The sequence below is a fragment of the Xyrauchen texanus genome, chromosome 40 (genome assembly GCF_025860055.1).
Source record: "Xyrauchen texanus isolate HMW12.3.18 chromosome 40, RBS_HiC_50CHRs, whole genome shotgun sequence".
In the NCBI taxonomy this organism is placed as follows: Eukaryota; Metazoa; Chordata; class Actinopteri; order Cypriniformes; family Catostomidae; genus Xyrauchen; species Xyrauchen texanus.
Window position 1 is genome coordinate 35,674,509 of NC_068315.1, and position 21,823 is coordinate 35,696,331.

At 36.0% G+C, this 21,823-nt stretch overlaps 1 protein-coding gene across 4 annotated transcripts in view; it reads right to left on the minus strand.

The window, feature by feature from the left end:
• Positions 1-1,920: 1,920 nt before the first annotated feature.
• Positions 1,921-21,823, minus strand: part of LOC127633544 (retinoic acid receptor alpha-A) — a 324,627-nt gene continuing 304,724 nt past the window's right edge. For all 4 annotated transcript variants that reach the window (XM_052112718.1, XM_052112719.1, XM_052112720.1 and 1 more), the window contains 3 exons: positions 9,309-9,513; positions 5,659-5,817; positions 1,921-3,858 (listed from right to left, as the gene is read on the minus strand). In XM_052112718.1, coding sequence (XP_051968678.1) covers positions 3,674-3,858; positions 5,659-5,817; positions 9,309-9,513 — 549 coding nt within the window. In that variant the 3' untranslated portion in view covers positions 1,921-3,673. The remainder of the gene's footprint in view (positions 3,859-5,658; positions 5,818-9,308; positions 9,514-21,823) is intronic.

The window sequence follows — 21,823 nt, forward strand, 5'->3', positions numbered from 1 at the left end:
CAATTGGAAGTGTCTCACTGGAACATAGATTTTTTTTTTTTATTTTAAGAAAAAGAGGAATGAGTCAAAATTAGTTTTTGTGGTAATCAATATTATGCCACAGATGCTGTCGACTGAGCTTAAAGTTCACTAAAAAATGTTACCCAGATGTGTATGACTTTCTTTCTTCTGCAGAACACAAAAGAAGATTTTTAGGAGAATATCTCAACTCTGTATGACCATACAATGCAACTGAATGGGTGCCAAAATGTTGACGTTCCAAATAGTACATGAAGGCATCATAACAGTAATTACACTCCAGTGGTCATGTAATATTATAGGTGTGAGTGACAAACTGATTAATATTTAAGTAAAATGTTTTCATAAATTATCCTCCTTACCCAGTAGGTGGCATATGCATGAAGAATGTGAATCACCAAAAACAACAGAAGAAGAAAGTAAAAGTTAAAGTGGAGCAGGGAAGAGAATTAATAGTAAAAAAATAAAAATAAAAAAATTAAAAATGTAAATATCGATCTGTTTCTTACTCAAACCTATCATGTAACTTTTGAAGATGTTGATTTAAACACTGGAGACTTGTGGGTTACTTTTATTCTGCCTTTATTTTCTTTTGGAGCTTCAAAGTTCTGGTCACCCTTCACTTGCATGAGAGATTCTTCTAAACATATTCATTTGTGTTCTGCAGAAGAAAGTAAGTCAAACACATCTGGGATGACATGAGGATGAGTAAATGAAGAGAGAATTTTAATTTTGGGGTGAAATATACCTTTAACTTGTATTAAACCCAAAAAACTCCTTTAAAAAATCAAGACATTAAATCTGACCCGGATGTTCAATGAAATGATTCAGATATGTATCACATATGTAAGTGGTCCTGATCGGATTCGTGAAAAACAATGTAACCTGTAATGAGATGCAGGTAGAGCGTGTTCAGGAGGACTCTGGGTGTACCGTGATGACAATCACTGAACTCCACCGCAGAAGACTCCAGAACACACACACCTGACGCTCACACGGTGTGCCAACAAACACACAATAACACACATCCTGTCATACAGCGAGATAAATTAGATCAAAAAGTACTATTGGAATATCAAGGTTTGCGGAATTTCTTCACATGTACCATAATACTACTACATTTTTGTACATTAGCATGATGTAAATAGTGTTTTATCTGTATAATACCATCGATCAGAGGTGATCCAATTAGCAGATCTGAAACATCAATGTTTATTACTGTATTTATATAAAACTACAGCACTCTCTCACGCAATTTTGATCAAAGTAAACATGTCTAAAAAAAAGAATAATTTACAATATTCCTCTAATTAATTAACATTATTCTGCGTTAGTGTTTCATACTGTCAGAAATGTTAAATATCAATGTAAATATTTCTTCCCACTGAACTGCAGCCATGTTCAATGAGTGTCATGCGGAAATGCTCTTGGTAAAAGTGTCTCTGTCATAATAAAAGTCTCCCTTTTCTTCACAGCTATTTATAACCTCTGGGGTCTGATGCCGGGATGTGTGAACACATTCACATCCAGTGGTGTTGCCCAATCCCATATGTAATCAGTAACTATATTTCCATCCTAAGATTTATTGCGAAAAGATTTTTAATACGTAAAAAAAAGCTGATGGAAACGCAAATCATTGATAATGTTTCACAAGTATTGACATGCTATTTTACAGCATATTCCTATGTCAACACATCAGTTGTCCTGAAAAACTAGTTTGGAAACAGTTTTTGTTGAGAAAAATGACATTAACAGCAAAATGTAGCTTCATAATTTTCATCACATTTGTCCGTACAACAAACAGCATAATGGAGAGGAACACTGAAGTTTCAAAGACAGTTTTTCCAGACTTTTTATGGACTGCATGTTCCCAGGCTAGTAAAAATTACAGTGCCTTTTACCAAAATGTCCAGTAAAAATGTCATTTTATATGAATCCTGTGTCAATCCCGATTGGCATGATGGTAAAAAAACTAAAAACAAAGACTAAAGCAGTGACTCTGCCCTGTCCAGCCTGTGAGCCTAATTTATGGTTGTTTAAGTTCTCAGAGTGTCTGAAGTGGATGTTGGCCAACGAGAAGACACACTTCTTTTTTATTGTATTGCGATAACAGACACAAGCTTTCAGAACAGAAAAACAAAAAGAGAATTATGTGAAATGAAACAGTATGCTGGCCAATTTCAATACTCTCTATATTTTACACAAATGTAGGGACATCTGGGACGTGAAAGATCACCTACAATTTGCGATATACACAAAATTCTGTATGGAAACGGCTCAAGGGCAGATTTCTTTTTCGCTAAAGCTACAGTGTTTTTTAAGAATGACGTCATGACGCACACCTTCTGGAACAGTAAGTAAAAGGACATTTGAATGGAAACGTGCAGGGGGCAGCAATTTAAACACATTTTTAATTTTTTTTTGCTGACAGACCATATAGTAACTTACTGTAGTAATACCATGGTAAATTTATGGTGAGCGAAAGCAAAATATTTCAGGAAAAAAAATTCCTGCCCAGTCCTCTAAGGGGCTCCATATTTATGAACACTACACGTGGACCAAAGAGAAAACATTTCATAATGAACATTTATTTAAAGATGTCATTAAATCAAAACGGACATTTTGTGGCTATTAGTCCATGTTAGCCCCTACATTTTTGGCAGACAGTCGCATTAAAAATATACAGTCTCTACTAAGGAATATGGAGTAAAATACCAACTGGTGTTTTTTCCTCAGGGGTGTTTTTGTCCAATAAAATGCTATCTAAAATGAGAACATCCCTCCACCCAATACCACCATCTATCAGCTGCAACGGAGCAATGCACGGGTCATTCTGTGATGTGAACTCAAAGCTGTTGAAAGATGCAGGAGCCCATCGATGTGTTTGAAACTTTCTTTTTCAATAGAAAATGTTAAAACAGGAAAGAACACTGCACAAGGCATTTCATGGGGTCTTAAAGAAACTACTGTTGACCGTATGTTTTGTCAAATATCAAGCAAAACTCGTGGAGTCTTTTTTGCTTGTATCTTCAAACACAAAGAGGAAGACAGACACAAACGCTTGATTTTTCTGCAACTGTTTTTATATCTTCTGTGCACAATTTTGTGAGTGTAAATAATATTCTTTTCAAAATTGCATGAAAATCATCATCATCATCATCATCATGTCTCGTTTCCTTTCACAGGCAGAAAGAATAATTCGAATGCATCTTTACATCTTTAAGTCCATGATTCATTCTGTTCTCAGACAATCACAATCGTTCATGTTTCTGTCTCTATATTTATATATATTTTTTATTTTGTAGGAAATCAGAAGTCCAGGCCACAAGAATCAAAAATAAAAGTCAAATCCTTTAATTCCTTGTATGAGTTTGTGCAGAAATTCTTGCACTTTTTGTTTTAATGTGATCTTCACTCGTCCAGCGGTCTTCATCCAAAGGGTGAACCGACTTTGTAACGGAGTGGTGAAAACGAGGACAATAACAGTCTGATCTCTCGAACAAGAATCTGAAGGGAAGAAAACGTCAAAATCCCAGACTGACCCCCGTTAGTCTCTGAGGAGCACAGGCAGAGGAGTGGGTACGGGTGTGTGTGTGTGTGTGTGTGTGTGTGTCCGGGAGGGCACACAGTAGTCGGTGAGTGGCGACGAAGGTTGTCATGGCGACTGCGTGGGCGGGCTGCTCTGGGCGGGGCTCGGGGAAAGGGAGGGGCTACAGCTGGCCCGTGAGCTGACCCCACCCGCCGAACTCTCCAAACCTTCCGAGTTCTCCAGCATCTCCTGGATGAGAGGAGGCATGGAGCCGGGAATCTCCATCTTCAGGGTGATCACACGCTCCGCTCCTGACACACAGAGAGAGACATGCGTTTTAGGTATTCATTTCCACAAATAAACTACACACATTCTTATTTTGACAAAAATATGGGAACCGCATGATTCTTTGATATTCAGCCGTGTTAATGTTCTCGAACATGCATTCCTCTGCCGATGCAAAGAAAACACTGTACTGAAATCAAATATCCTGCATATTCAGCATCACCGCAACACTGCAACTGAATCTACACCACAAAACTCTTTTAGTGAATCAAAAAACAATTCAGTTGTAGTTACTGAATAAATCACTTACTGAAACATATCTGTGGTGAGACTTAAATCAATGACCGCTTGTTAAAGACTATCGCAAGCCCTTTTGAAATTGAATCAGGTGCAGACTATTAATTATTGATATCTAAGATTCAGTTTGCACTAGTTCAAAGACTAAATCGAATATCAGGAATTAGTTTTACACTAATAATAACATTCATTCTTGATATCAAAAATGTAATTTCAACTAGTTAAAGCAGTAATGTTTTATATCTGCAATTTAATTTCACAATGATCTGTCATGTGACAAGCAGGAGGGTGGCGCCGGGTCATTACTATGCAAACCCGGCCCCAAATTGGGCTATCAGCCGAGGAGAGAGATAAATCAGCCGGATGCGGCAGTTCGGGAGAGAGAGAGCCACACGCAGCTGCCATGTGTGTTTATGTTTTTGTCTTTATGTTTTAATTTGACATAAAATATTACTTTGTTCGTCCGGTTCCCACCTCCTCCTTTCCCATTTGAATCCCGGAACACTCCTGTTCTGTTACTGATATCTATAATTCATTTGTTACTAGTTAAAATTCCAAATACACATATTAGCAATGTATTTACACAGTGACTAGTACAAATATCCATTCCTGATACCAATAGTTCAAATGAATGCTAGTAACAATGCTCATATTTGATTTGTGTAAATGTATTTCAGATATCAAGAAACTGAAGAGTAATTAAAGATATCAAATTTAAATATATAGCAAACCAAAAAACTGACAAACTATATCGAGGCAACACTCGATATTTTGAAATTTGCAACATTGTTTTCTATGGAAGCCATGGAGTGCCAATTAACAAAAGAATGAAGATTAAATTATCAATCTATTAATCTGAAAATAAAAACATGAATAAATAAACCAGTCTATAAATGGACAAAAAAAAGATACATATACATTTGTTTATTTTATTAATGTTTAAAAATGTAATTATATTTAGCAATTAAATTGTGCATTAGTAAATCATGTATTTACTTCATGGTTAAAATGTAATTAAATGTAACAATAAAAAGTCATTTTTAAATGCACCTTTTAAATTGCATTTTGTTCTCCATTTGACAAGCGAGTTTAAAATGTCATTGGACGGTTGACTTGTGGGAGCATCCAATTCATTTTCGACTCAAGTTTTAAGACACCCTTCCCACATGTGGCACTCTAAGGAGATGTAAGACGGCCTGTCATTGGTTGGTTATTTATAGAGGTATGAGCAGTTTACACACTCTGAAGCCTGCACAAAAGAAATATATCAAATTTCAATGGTCACTTGTCACCAATGCTTTTAAATGTCGAGTGCGGCCATCCTCAAGTGTGCACAATGGAAGGGAGCCATTAACTGCAATGCAGTCATCACAATGAGCCCCCCCGACCCGTGACTCAGACTAAAAACACACGCAACATTTGCTCCCCTGTCCACCAGTGCTTAAGGTACAGAGCCGATGGAGAAAGATGGTGAACCTCAGGGCTGCAGCGGCCGCCATATCAAACGCTTCTCTGAAAGTGACACTTACCCTTGGCACTGATGCTCCTCAGATCTGTGATCTTCATGAGCATCTTGGGGAACATGTGAAGTTTGTGAGGTCTCCTCTTCCTCACGTAGATCTTCAGAGCTTCCAGCAGTGGCTCCTGCAGTACGTCCACTTTATCAGCCTGCTCCAGATCCTGACGATCTGCACACAAACATCAGCACTTACATGAAGTGAGCACAACTCATTTACACTGGAGAAATGTTGAGGATAAATGCTTTTGATTAGTCCTGGGCCTCTTGATATTATTTGACGATTGAATACTTATTCAATAGATATTAGTACTTATTCAATAGATACTAGTACTTATTCATTAGATATTAGTACTTATTCATTAGATACTATTACTTATTCAATAGATACTATAACTTATTCATTAGATGGTAGTACATATTCATTAGATATTAATACTTATTCATTAGATAATAGTACTTATTCAATAGATACTATAACTTTTTCATTAGATACTAGTACTTATTCATTAGATACTAGTACTTATTCAATAGATACTAGTACTTATTCATTAGATACTAATACTTATTCAATAGATAATAGTACTTATTCAATAGATACTAGTACTTATTCAATAGATACTAGTACTTATTCATTAGATACTAATACTTATTCAATAGATAATAGTACTTATTCAATAGATACTAGTACTTATTCAATAGATACTAGTACTTATTCATTAGATACTAATACATATTCATTAGATACTGGTACTTTTTCAATACATACTATAACTTATTCAATAGATACTAATACTTATTCATTAGATACTAGTACTTATTCAATAGATACTAGTACTTATTCATTAGATGGTAGTACATATTCATTAGATACTAATACGTATTCATTAGATCATAGTACTTATTCATTAGATACTAGTACTTATTCAATAGATACTATAACTTATTCATTAGATGGTAGTACTTATTCATTAGATACTATAACTTATTCATTAGATACGTAAACTTATTCATTAGATACGTAAACTTATTCATTAGATACTATAACTTATTAATTAGATACTAGTACTTATTAATTAGATACGTAAACTTATTCATTAGATACTATAACTTATTAATTAGATACTAGTACTTATTCATTAGATACTAGTACTTATTCATTAGATACTGGTACTTTTTCAATACATACTATAACTTATTCATTAGATGGTAGTACATATTCATTAGATACTAATACATATTCATTAGATACTGGTACTTTTTCAATACATACTATAACTTATTCAATAGATACTAGTACTTATTCATTAGATACTAGTACTTATTCAATAGATACTAGTACTTATTCATTAGATACTAGTACTTATTCAATAGATACTAGTACTTATTCATTAGATACTATAACTTATTCATTAGATGGTAGTACATATTCATTAGATACTAATACATATTCATTAGATACTAGTACTTATTCATTAGATACTAGTACTTATTCAATAGATACTATAACTTATTCATTAGATACTAGTACTTATTCAATAGATACTAGTACTTATTCATTATATGGTAGTACATATTCATTAGATACTAATACGTATTCAATAGATAATATAACTTATTCATTAGATACTAGTACTTATTCAATAGATACTAGTACTTATTCATTAGATGGTAGTACATATTCATTAGATACTAATACGTATTCATTAGATGGTAGTACTTATTCATTAGCTACTATAACTTATTAATTAGATACTAGTACTTATTCATTAGATACTATAACTTATTCATTAGATACTAGTACTTATTCAATACATACTATAACTTATTCATTAGATGGTAGTACATATTCATTAGATACTAATACGTATTCATTAGATGGTAGTACTTATTCATTAGCTACTATAACTTATTAATTAGATACTAGTACTTATTCAATAGATACTATAACTTATTCATTAGATACTAGTACTTATTCAATACATACTATAACTTATTCATTAGATGGTAGTACATATTCATTAGATACTAATACGTATTCAATAGATACTAGTACTTATTCATTAGATGGTAGTACATATTCATTAGATACTAATACGTATTCATTAGATCATAGTACTTATTCATTAGATACTAGTACTTATTCAATAGATACTATAACTTATTCATTAGATGGTAGTACTTATTCATTAGATACTATAACTTATTCATTAGATACGTAAACTTATTCATTAGCTACTATAACTTATTAATTAGATACTAGTACTTATTCAATAGATACTATAACTTATTCATTAGATGGTAGTACTTATTCATTAGATACTATAACTTATTCATTAGATACTAGTACTTATTCTTTAGATACTATAACTTATTCAATAGATACTATAACTTATTCATTAGATACTGTAACTTATTTAAAAAGCCTCATGAAATCTGTGATTGAAAATCAGGGTTATTCCACCAAATATTGATTTCTGAACTCTTCCTGAATTAAAACATCTGAATAAAATATTGTGTTGATTATAATTTAAATATACTTGTTTTCTTTGTAATATTCAAGGTCTGAAAACACTGCATCTTTTTTGTTATTTTGACCATTTGTCATTTTCTACAAATAAATGCTCTAAATGACAATATTTTTATTTTGAATTCAGGAGAAATGTTGTCAGTACTTTATAGAATAAAACAAAAATGTTAATATTACTCAAACACAAACCTATAAATAGTAAATCCAGAGAAACGGATAATGCTGCAGTGGTCTCTTAATTTTCTCCAGAGCTGTATATCTCGATAATTATGAATTTGCTCTGAAATGGCTCAAAAGTTTCATTTATTTATTTTTAGCAGAGGAATGAGCATCCAAACAGCCATTTTAGCCAAGTTGATTTAATATTTTAAAGACATTACATAGAAATCTATTTAAAAATAATATATTTTGATTAAATAAACGTTTTTATTTATAATATTACATTTTCATTGGTTTGCACTTTATATTTATATTTAATCTACAATGATACATAGTAGCTGGGGCCTGGGTAGCTGAGTGGTAAAGATGCTGGCCACCACCCAAAGTAACATAATAGTAACATAAAAATAGTTACTAGTATGTTTTAAGGAATAAATGTCAAAATGGACATTTGTCATTGTTTCAAAATGCTCAATGTAACAAGTGGAGTACAGTGAAAATCTAGTTAAACATAACAGCATGTTTTCCAAATTATTTTTGAACTCAAGGAAGAATGATATTTGAAATTATTAAAATGTATATGTATCAATATAACAGCACATAATAAAGAGAAATATATAATGCTATTTTTCTTTCAAGTTTAAAGTTAAACCAGTTCTGTCTCTGTTTTAACACTCTTGTGCTTGTGAGAAATGGAAGAATGAAACTAGATTGTTTAGGAAATTTCACAGTCAAAAGTAAAGCACATTAAAATAGTAATTCTTAAATTGAATAAATCGTGAATACTCGATTTATCGTTTTTGATTAATAACAGTCAAAAAGTATTTCACATCTCTGTGATCATCATGAATGCAACACGCAAGATCTCCAGCATCTGCGCACATCAAGAGCACACTACGTTGTAACGGCACCTTTATTAACTAGCTGAAAGGAGTAAAACTGTAGCTTGTTTCAGAAATGATGTGTGTGTGTACCTCCACACAGCAGGCAGATGGCACTGAGCAGTCCCGTCTCTGCGTCGTCCATCTCTAGTGGCAGCAGTTGATTGGCGAAGGCGAACACCAGGTCAGTTAGCGGACCGAAGCCGGCGTTGTGCATCTGTGTCCGGTTGAGCGTTAAACCATCAGAGAATGTCATGGTGTCCTGCTCCGGTGTGTAGCGAGTACAGATCCGCAGAATCTACAGTAACACACAAACACACTATGAGCACACGTTTGACTTCAACTCATGTGCCAGGGTTGCACAAGACCAGAACAAATAAGATGAATACAGTATCATCATACAAAAACAAACCTACACAATCTCTAAATAATATATAGCTGCAAGCAGCGATGACAGGCCCAAGCACCACGGGTCAATTTCCACCTGGTGGCTTTCGGAAAACAATGCATGATGGACACATGCATTTGGTCGAGTAAACAAGACAGCATGTCTTACCTTCTGCTCAGACATACTGGCTAACAACTTTCATGTGTGTGGCAAATGAAATTAATATGTAATTATGGCAAGTTTTGGAATACCCTTGAACGTCTATTGTTGCCAGCTGGAGGCCCTATGACCGTGACCCACCTTAGCCACATTCATGTCATAAGCATTATTAAACATATGGCTGAGTTTGTCAAATACACCCGAATACACTACAAGATCATGCCATTTGATCCATTGCCAAGACAACACTTTTCAAGATATCAAGTATCCTTTCACAATTTGACATCAGTGCTGCCCTGACATTATTCTAAACCATTTTTAAGTGATTTGGTTAAATTTAAGAGGACTACTTCAAAGACTTTTGTAAGTGTCACTCTTCCTGCCACCAGGTGATGGCGCTATAACCGGGACCCACAAAAGCCACATTCATGTGATCAGCCCCCAAGACCAAACCTACAGCTCAATTTTGATCTAAATCACACAATGTACGCAGAAGATATGAGACGCTTCCTATTCCCCATATTTGCCATTCATTTATTGCCCCGCCATGGCAACACCGTTCTATTTATCATAAATCTATTTGCAATTTAGCATCTTCAACGTCTTGGCATAATGTTGCCTTAATTTGGTGACAGTCAAATAAATCCCCTAGGAGGAGTATTTAAAAGTTCAGAGCATGCAATTTTCCAAAAATAAAAACATGGCTGACTTCCTGTTAGGCAGCGGTAATGACTGTATTTAAGAAAGTTGTGCAGCTTAAAGAGAACAATATATGTACAAATGTTGGTGACTAGGTGAAAAGGGGGGTGCTACAGAGGCCCCAATTAAATGCCCATGTTTAAGGGGGTGCTACAGAGCCCCTCCCCCCCATCCGGTCCTACAAATTCTGCCTAGGTCTCGTGGACTACAACTCTGATGTGTGTGTGTGAGTTTCATGAGTTTTAATCCTTCTTTAGCGACAGTGGTGGCTCAGCAGTTAAGGCTCTAGGTTACTGACCAGAAGGTTGGGGGTTCAAGCCCCAGCACTGCCAAGATGCCACTGTTGGGCCCTTGACCCTATCTGCTCCAGGGGTGCCCTATTATAGCTGACCCTGCACTCTGACCCCAAAAATTATGTATAATGTGTGACCAAAATAAAGGCTTCTAATCATGTATCACAACTGTCCCCTTATTGGTCACTATGTTTGTTCACTGTTCTAGGATTTAGCTCATCCATTGATATACCGGATAAAATTATATGCCTGTAAAAATGTCAACTATTGAGCTATGAGCTATGAGCATCGCCAGTTAGAGGTTGTGCTCCAAATCCAAATGATCCTTCACTCAGATGGATATAAGTTGTACTGTTTCCGTCATGGTTATTTTTTATCTCTCATTAGTTGCTTTTGCATTATTTCTCCATTGAAACTTTCTCACAGATCTCTCTCTCTCGCACATACACACACAAACAGCAGAGTAAAGTTACATAAAATGTTTTTTATTTGTCAAAAAGTTGCTAATGCCATCCTACCCGTGTTCTGCCACTATCCAAAAGAGAGAAACAATCATACTAAAATGAACTCAATAATTATAAAACAGCTCCTAGTTTCAATGTGCAATTACATCTAATATGGTTGCCAAAAGGCTATTTCCACATTTTGAGGATGAATTACAGAGAAGTACTGACCTACAGATGTCTTCTCCAAAGATCCATCAGTTATGTTCATGGTTTTTATTGGAATATTGTTTGGTTTGTTGGTCCATTGTGTCGGTTTGCTTTCTCACCAGAAGTGAACCGCTCCAGAGATCATTTGCAATCGGTCCGAGACCACCTGCGATTGTTTTGGTGAGGATCCGAGTGCGATTGCCGTGTTCATATATGCCCAAACAAACCGAACCAAGGGATAAAACATGCCAGGTTCCAAAACAAACGCTCCAAATGAGCCAGGTGTGAAAACACTGTTACTTAAACAGGCAGGGGCACACATTCAACTTGGCCTTAACCTCAATACTATAAATTGAAGTTTAAAGAGACGTTTTCCACATATGTATCACATTCAAATTGGTTTATGTACCATTATATAAATAAAAACAAATAAGAAGTTGACCAATATTGGATTTTACTGCGAACATAATGCATTGAAATAAAGGCAAATAATCTGCCAATAGATTTTAAAATTGTTAACCTATATTAAATGTTCTTAGTCTTTCCGTTCTGTAATGGGTTGGGCCAGACAAAGGCTACAAGAGCCTAAATCGAATTAAATTCCAAATGTAGTTTAACTTTTAAATTCCAAAATATCAATAACCAGGAGAAAAAAAAAAGATTTGACTCAGCGCTGAATTTTAAACTTGTGAGCGCTTCACTTCCAGCTGCTCATTCAAACAAAGGTACATAAAATGTGCACTACTACAACAATCCACAATGTATTACAACATAAACAATTCAAAGTAAACATCATCATCATCATCATCAACAGCTGATCATTAGTGATCGCTTGTCACAAATTTACAATGTCTTAATGATTGTGAACTGAAAACACTCACAATCTCCCACGTGCTTGAAGAAAACACAAGTGTCGTGTTTACACTCTGAAAGACGCAGCACGTTCATTTGTTTAATGAAATCGTATTAAAAAATGTAAGGCCTCTTCAAATGATAATTAAGACTTTTGTTGAATCATTTAAGATATGCAAGACTTTTATGACCTTCATTTTGGAAAACTAAATTTAAGACATTTTAAGGATCAACAGGAACCCTGTGTGCTCATGGAACCATAAAATGCATAAAGATTCCTGTTAAAGGAAATGCCAAAATAATGATTTTTTTCAAACAGGTCTGTGATTGGCTGGACAATAGGTCTGAAACAATTAGTCAACATTATCGACAACGGCAACAATAAGAAATTGTCGACAAAAATTTTCGTTGTCAAATTGTCGTTTGATCTGATTTAACGCAACATGAGATGACATTAAACTGTAATGATGACTCGTGAGAGCAGCACTTCAGTTCACACCTGACTGATGAGAGGAAGAATTACACAGATCACAGAACAGATGTACTCTACACTTTACAAACCGCTTCAGCTGATGTAGAGCTCAAAGTATGAGGGAATTATAATGCAAAAATACAAAATAATTTAATACAGAAGCACTCTCGATGTGGAATATGTGGAGTCGGAACTCTTAAATGGAAACGACGGTGTTACATCTTAAATGCAGTTTTAATACGTTATAGCTTTATTAAAGTTCAAATAATACAGAAGCACTCTCGATGTGGAATATTTAACGCGTTACATCCTTAATGCGGTTATGTTTAATGCGTTACATCTTTAATGCGGTTATGTTTAATGCGTTACATTTTTACATCTTTAATGCAGTTATATTTAATGCGTTACATCTTTAATGCAGTTATTTTTAATATGTTACATCTTTAATGCGGTTATTTTTAATGTGTTACATCTTTAATGCAGTTATTTTTAATGTGTTACATCTTTAATGCGGTTATGTTTAATGCGTTACATCTTTACATCTTTAATGCAGTTATATTTAATGCGTTACATCTTTAATGCAGTTATGTTTAATGCGTTACATCTTTACATCTTTAATGCAGTTACATTTAATGTGTTACATCTTTAATGCAGTTATATTTAATGCGTTACATCTTTAATACAGTTATGTTTAATGCGTTACATCTTTACATCTTTAATGCGGTTATGTTTAATGCGTTACATCTTTAATGCGGTTATGTTTAATGGGTTACATCTTTAATGCAGTTATATTTAATGCGTTACATCTTTACATCTTTAATGCAGTTATGTTTAATGCAGTTATGTTTAATGCAGTTATATTTAATGCAGTTATATTTAATGCGTTGCATCTTTAATGCAGTTATATTTAATGCGTTACATCTTTACATCTTTAATGCAGTTATGTTGAATGCAGTTATGTTTAATGCAGTTATATTTAATGCGTTACATCTTTAATGCAGTTATATTTAATGCTTTACATCTTTAATGCGGTTATGTTTAATGCGTTACATCTTTAATGCGGTTATGTTTAATGCGTTACATCTTTACATCTTTAATGCAGTTATATTTAATGCAGTTATATTTAATGCGTTACATCTTTAATGCGGTTATTTTTAATGCGTTACATCTTTAATGCGGTTATGTTTAATGCGTTACATCTTTAATGCGGTTATGTTTAATGCGTTACAGCTTTAATGCAGTTATTTTTAATGTGTTACATCTTTAATGCAGTTATTTTTAATGCATTACATCTTTAATGCGGTTATGTTTAATGCGTTACATCTTTACATCTTTAATGCAGTTATATTTAATGCGTTACATCTTTAATGCAGTTATTTTTAATGCGTTAGATCTTTAATGCGGTTATATTTAATGCGTTACATCTTCAATGCAGTTATGTTTAATGCGTTACATCTTTACATCTTTAATGCAGTTATATTTAATGCAGTTATATTTAATGCGTTACATCTTTAATGCAGTTATTTTTAATGCGTTACATCTTTAATGCGGTTATATTTAATGCGTTACATCTTTAATGCGGTTATATTTAATGTGTTACATCTTTAATACAGTTATGTTTAATGTGTTACATCTTTAATGCAGTTATTTTTAATGCGTTACATCTTTAATGCGGTTATGTTTAATGCGTTACATCTTTACATCTTTAATGAATTTATGTTTAATGCGTTACATCTTTAATGCAGTTATTTTTAATGCGTTACATCTTTAATGCGGTTATAATTAATGCGTTACATCTTTACATCTTTAATACAGTTATGTTTAATGTGTTACATCTTTACATCTTTAATGCGGTTATGTTTAATGCGTTACATCTTTAATGCGGTTATGTTTAATGGGTTACATCTTTAATGCAGTTATATTTAATGCGTTACATCTTTACATCTTTAATGCAGTTATGTTTAATGCAGTTATATTTAATGCGTTGCATCTTTAATGCAGTTATATTTAATGCGTTACATCTTTACATCTTTAATGCAGTTATGTTGAATGCAGTTATGTTTAATGCAGTTATATTTAATGCAGTTATATTTCATGCTTTACATCTTTAATGCAGTTATATTTAATGCATTACATCTTTAATGCGGTTATATTTAATGCGTTACATCTTTAATGCAGTTATGTTTAATGCAGTTATGTTTAATGCAGTTATATTTAATGCAGTTATAGTTAATGCGTTACATCTTTAATGCAGTTATATTTAATGCGTTACATCTTTAATGTGGTTATATTTAATGCGTTACATCTTTAATGCAGTTATATTTAATGCTTTACATCTTTAATGCGGTTATATTTAATGCATTACATCTTTAATGCAGTTATATTTAATGCAGTTATATTTAATGCGTTTCATTTTTAATGCAGTTATGTTTAATGCATTACATCTTTAATGCGGTTATATTTAATGTGTTACATCTTTAATGCAGTTATATTTAATGTGTTATAGCTTTAATGCAGTTATGTTTAATGCGTTACAGCTTTAATGCGGTTATATTTAATGCTTTACATCTTTAATGCGGTTATATTTAATGAGTAACATCTTTAATGCGGTTATATATTTAATGCGTTACATCTTTAATGCGGTTATATTTAATGCGTTACATCTTTAATGCAGTTATATTTAATGCGTTACATCTTTAATGCGGTTATGTTTAATGCGTTACATCTTTAATGCGGTTATATTTAATGTGTTATAGCTTTATTAAAGTTCAAATAATAAAGAAGCAGATCATATAAATAACTACAAACTCTGACTCTGGCACTTCTCTGTGCGGTCAGCACCTCTTCTATGAGTTGTGTGAATGTCCCGATCTGAGGGAGAGAGACTGAAACTACACCGGCTGATGCACACTCTGTCATTGGACGCTCGTCCCTCAAGCACACACACTTAATGCAGCTAGATTATAACTTAATGACTCGTGATTCATTGAATCATGATATATGTGTCACTGTGCATTTCTTATCATGAAGAAAATTGGCAATGCACAGCTTTATTAATAATAGAGAGTTTGTTTATTAGTGAGTTAAAGATGGATTGAAGTGAACAGAAAGATGAGAGAGGTGTAGTCTTCACCCCATTATACACTGAAACAAAATAAGTTTTTTATTTGTTTTTGTTTTGGCTTGTTTTCCAATATAAATATCTAAAACCCCTTTAAAACAACTTACATTTACTTTAGCAGCTATACTGCAGAAGAATAAATTGTTATCTGTTGAATATAATATTAAAAATACAAATATTTTAAAATACCTAAAAATCCTTTAGAGCCAGCATCAGGAGCTAAGGTGATCTGATCGGCCTGTATTTCCATTTTGACCTCTCACTCGCGCTCCTGCAACAGTGCCTCACACAAAAACTCAAGGTACATGCAAGCATCCTCCTGACCCAGTGCACACTTATTCCCAAACCCGAGTACCTGAACTCACTCACACACACCCACATACACCTTACACACACGCATACACCTCACACAGACGCATACACCTCACACACGCATACACCTTACACACACGCATACACCTCACACACACGCATACACCCTGTTGGCTGTTCCATGTTTAATGAATTCATTTGAATTTTATTATATTATTGAACGATTGATTCACATTCTTTTTAAAATAAATGTACATATGAAGTTGATTCTCACACACTTGTGTTCTCTGGATTATGGACAGTATATTGTATTTAATTATCACTGTGACCGGTGGCTTGAAAAGAGCTATCCTGGGTCAAAGTTTTTTCGACAGGCATAATCCTGTCTGTCTGGCACCCGAACATGTTACATTTTTAAGTTGGCCATGAAATGAAATTGCATAGGGACTTTGTATTGAACATAGCTCTGGATCACAGTGTCATAGAGACAAGGGGGCGGGCTCATTTTACTCAGACCACCAATCAGTCTCTCAGCATCATTTTGAATCTATCAAGCCACGCCCTAGCAACAATTTAGAGCACCTTAGCAACAAGTCCCATAGACTTCTAATGAAAGACTTCAAAGGGATATCTCCGGATAGAAGTGTCATAGAAACACAAGGGTGGTCTCGTTTGACTCGGGGCAGCAAACAGCCAATCATGAATCACCTCAACACTTTCTAGCCCCTCCCTAGCAACCATTGTCGAGCACCTTAGCAACAAAAATCCATAGAGGATATCTTCCATTCTGAATGTCACAGAGGCATGGGAGTTGGTTTATATCATTCATACTGACAAGCAGCCTTTGGAGTTTCATGATTGGCAGCTGCCAAGCCACTCCCTAGCAACTAAACAGAGTACCCTAGCAACCGTTTAGCAATAACAGTATCTCTGCACCACAAAATCAGAGAGACTTCCGGGTTGATTTATTTCACTCAGGATGGCAAGGAGACTTGATTAGTATCACTATGGTAACTGCCTAGCAACCAGATGGGGTTACCCTAGCAACCAAGTAACAAATCACATATCTCTGCATCAGAAAAACGTAGAGACTTCCGGGTTGACTTATTTCAATCAGGATGGCAAGGACATTTGATTAGTATCACTATGGTAACTGCCTAGCAACCATATGGTGTTACCCTAGCAACAGATTAACAAATCACATATCTCTGCATCAGAAAAACGTAGAGACTTCCGGGTTGACTTATTTCAATCAGGATGGCAAGGAGACTTCATTAGTATCACTATGGTAACTGCCTAGCAACCAGATGGGGTTACCCTAGCAACCGAGTAACAAATCACATATCTCTGCACCAGAAAATAGTCGAGACTTCCGGGTTGACTTATTTCACTCAGGATGGCAAGGACACTTCATTAATATCACTATGGTAACTGCCTAGCAACCAGATGAGGTTACCCTAGCAACCGAGTAACAAATCACATATCTCTGCATCAGAAAAACGTAGAGACGTCCGGGTTGACTTATTTCAATCATGATGGCAAGGACACTTGATTAGTATCACTATGGTAACTGCCTAGCAACCAGATGGGGTTACCCTAGCAACCGAGTAACAAATCACATATCTCTGCACCAGAAAATCAGAGAGACTTCTGGGTTGATTTATTTCAATCAGGATGGCAAGGAGACTTGATTAGTATCACTATGGTAACTGCCTAGCAACCAGATGGGGTTACCCTAGCAACCAAGTAACAAATCACATATCTCTGCATCAGAAAAACGTAGAGACTTCCGGGTTGACTTATTTCAATCAGGATGGCAAGGACATTTGATTAGTATCACTATGGTAACTGCCTAGCAACCAGATGGTGTTACCCTAGCAATAGAGTAACAAATCACATATCTCTGCATCAGAAAAACGTAGAGACTTCCGGGTTGACTTATTTCAATCAGGATGGCAAGGAGACTTCATTAGTATCACTATGGTAACTGCCTAGCAACCAGATGGGGTTACCCTAGCAACCGAGTAACAAATCAAATATCTCTGCATCAGAAAAACGTAGAGACTTCAGCGTTGACTTATTTCAATCAGGATGGCAAGGAGACTTGATTAGTATCACTATGGTAACTGCCTAGCAACCAGATGGGGTTACCCTAGCAACAGAGTAACAAATCACATATCTCTGCATCAGAAAAACGTAGAGACTTCCGGGTTGACTTATTTCACTCAGGATGGCAAGGAGACTTCATTAGTATCACTATGGTAACTGCCTAGCAACCAGATGGGGTTACCCTAGCAACCGAGTAACAAATCACATATCTCTGCACCACAAAATAGTAGAGACTTCCGGGTTGACTTATTTCACTCAGGATGGCAAGGACACTTGATTAGTATCACTATGGTAACTGCCTAGCAACCAGATGGGGTTACCCTAGCAACCGAGTAACAAATCACATATCTCTGCCCCAGAAAATAGTACAGACTTCTGGGTTCACTTATTTCAATCAGGACGGCAAGGAGACTTGATTAGTATCACTATGGTAACTGCCTAGCAACCAGATGGGGTTACCCTAGCAACCGAGTAACAAATCACATATTTCTGCACCAGAAAATCGTACAGACTTCTGGGTTGATTTATTTACAGACTTCTGGGTTGATTTATTTATGACCATAATTTTTGTTCTTTTCAAGTTATAACATGCTGTTTGACGAGTTTTGCCACGGCAAGCACTACTCACATTTTCTTCTGGAAATGTACCTATCTAGTTTTTATTAGTGGTGCTTGCAAAGCATCACTATTGTAATCTCATACTTATTATACTTTATTAGTGGTGCTTGCAAAGCATCACTATTGTATCTATACTTAGCGGTGAAACTTTGTTATCATCTAATCTGCACATCCTATGAGCTCATAACTTCATATACTCGCAAACTTCAGCACTAGACCCACTCGAATGAGGTGTCAAATCGAACGACCTATTGAGGACACGTGTGCTATGACTTTTATAAGCGATCGGAGTACGGTGTTTGCCCCAGGGGCAAAAAGCGGCGAAAAATCCCATAGACTTAACATTGAGACAAACTTTGGCGTCACAGCTCAAGCAGGATTTCGTAGAAACATGTGATTTGCCACATTTGAAGAGGCTGGCAGGCTCTGTAGAGCATACCTCAATATGGGGTAAAGTTGCACCCCTGGGGGCAGGAGCTGCCCAAAATGCCCCATTGACTTACAATGGTGTAGGGCGGCCCATGAAATGAAATTGCATAGGGATTTTGTATTGAACATAGCTCTGGATCACAGTGTCATAGAGACAAGGGGTGGGCTCATTTTACTCAGACGACCAATCAGTCTCTCAGGATCATTGTGAAGCTATCAAGCCACGCCCTAGCAACAATTTAGAGCACCTTAGCAACAAGTCCCATAGACTTCTAATGAAAGACATCAAAGGGATATCTCCGGATAGAAGTGTCATAGAAACACAAGGGTGGTCTCGTTTGACTCGGGACAGCAAACAGCCAATCATGAATCACCTCAACACTTCCTAGCCCCTCCCTAGCAACCATTGTCGAGCACCTTAGCAACCAAAATCCATAGAGGATATCTTCCATTCTGAATGTCACAGAGGCATGGGAGTTGGTTTATATCATTCATACTGACAAGCAGCCTTTGGAGTATTCATGATTGGCAGCTGCCAAGCTACTCCTAGCAACTAAACAGAGTTACCCTAGCAACCGAGTAACAAATCACATATCTCTGCACCAGAAAATCAGTACAGACTTCTGGGTTGATTTATTTCAATCAGGATGGCAAGGAGACTTCATTAGTATCACTATGGTAACTGCCTAGCAACCAGATGGGGTTACCCTAGCAACCGAGTAACAAATCACATATCTCTGCACCAGAAAACACTACAGACTTCCGGGTTGACTTATTTCACTCAGGATGGAAAGGAGCCATGTATTGTATTACCTATGGTAACTGCATAGCAACCACATGGGCTTACCCTAGCAACCGAGTAACAAATCACATATTTCTGCACCAGAAAATCGTACAGACTTCTGGGTTGATTTATTTATGACCATAATTTTTGTTCTTTTCAAGTTACAACATGCTGTTTGACGAGTTTTGCCACGGCAAGCACCACTCACATTTTCTTCAGGAAATGTACCTATCTAGTTAGTGGTGCTTGCAAAGCATCACTATTGTAATCTCACATACTTATTTTTATTTTTATTTTATCTTCTTTTTATTATTATTCTATCTCCATGTACAAAACTTCGACACCTAACTTCGTCCCGCTACCGTTTGGCGTAGACCCACAAATGAGGTGTCAAATCGAGCGGCCTATTGAGGACACGTGTGCTATGACTTTTATAAGCGATCGGAGTGCGGTATTTGCCCCAGGGGCAAAAAAGCGGCCGAAAAATCCCATAGACTTAACATTGTGACAAACTTTGAGCGTCACAGCTCCGAGCGAGGATTTCACAGAAGCGTGTGATTTGCCACATTTGAAGAGGCTGGCAGGCTCTGTAGAGCATACCTCAATATGGGGTAAAAGTTGCACCCCTGGGGGCAGGAGCTGCCCAAAAATGCCCCAATTGACTTATAATGGTGTAGGGCGGCCCATGAAATGAAAAGGCATAGGGATTTGTATTGAACATAGCTCTGGATCACAGTGTCATAGAGACCAGGGGGTGGGCTCATTTTACTCAGACGACCAATCAGTCTCTCAGGATCATTGTGAAGCTATCAAGCCACGCCCTAGCAACCATTAAGAGCACCTTAGCAACAAGTCCCATAGACTTCTATTGAAACAGATCAAAGGGATATCTCCGGATAGAAGTGTCATAGAAACACAAGGGTGGTCTCGTTTGACTCGGGACAGCAAACAGCCAATCATGCATCAAATCAACACTTCCTAGCCCCTCCCTAGCAACCATTGTCGAGCACCTTAACAACCAAAATCCATAGAGGGATATCTTCCATTCTGAATGTCACAGAGGCATGGGAGTTGGTTTATATCATTCATACTGACAAGCAGCCTTTGGAGATTCATGATTGGCAGCTGCCAAGCCACTCCTAGCAACTAAACAGAGTACCCTAGCAACCGTTTAGCAGTAACTATATCTCTGCACCACAAAATCAGAGAGACTTCTGGGTTGATTTATTTCAATCAGGATGGCAAGGAGACTTGATTAGTATCACTATGGTAACTGCCTAGCAACCAGATGGGGTTACCCTAGCAACCGAGTAACAAATCACATATCTCTGCATCAGAAAAGCGTAGAGACTTCCGGGTTGACTTATTTCAATCAGGATGGAAAGGACACTTCATTAGTATCACTATGGTAACTGCCTAGCAACCAGATGGGCTTACCCTAGCAACCGAGTAACAAATCACATATCTCTGCATCACAAAAACATAGAGACTTCGGGTTGACTTATTTCAATCAGGATGGCAAGGACACTTCATTAGTATCACTATGGTAACTGCCTAGCAACCAGATGAGCTTACCCTAGCAACCGAGTAACAAATCACATATCTCTGCATCAGAAAAGCGTAGAGACTTCGGGTTGACTTATTTCAATCAGGATGGCAAGGACACTTGATTAGTATCACTATGGTATCTGCCTAGCAACCAGATGGGCTTACCCTAGC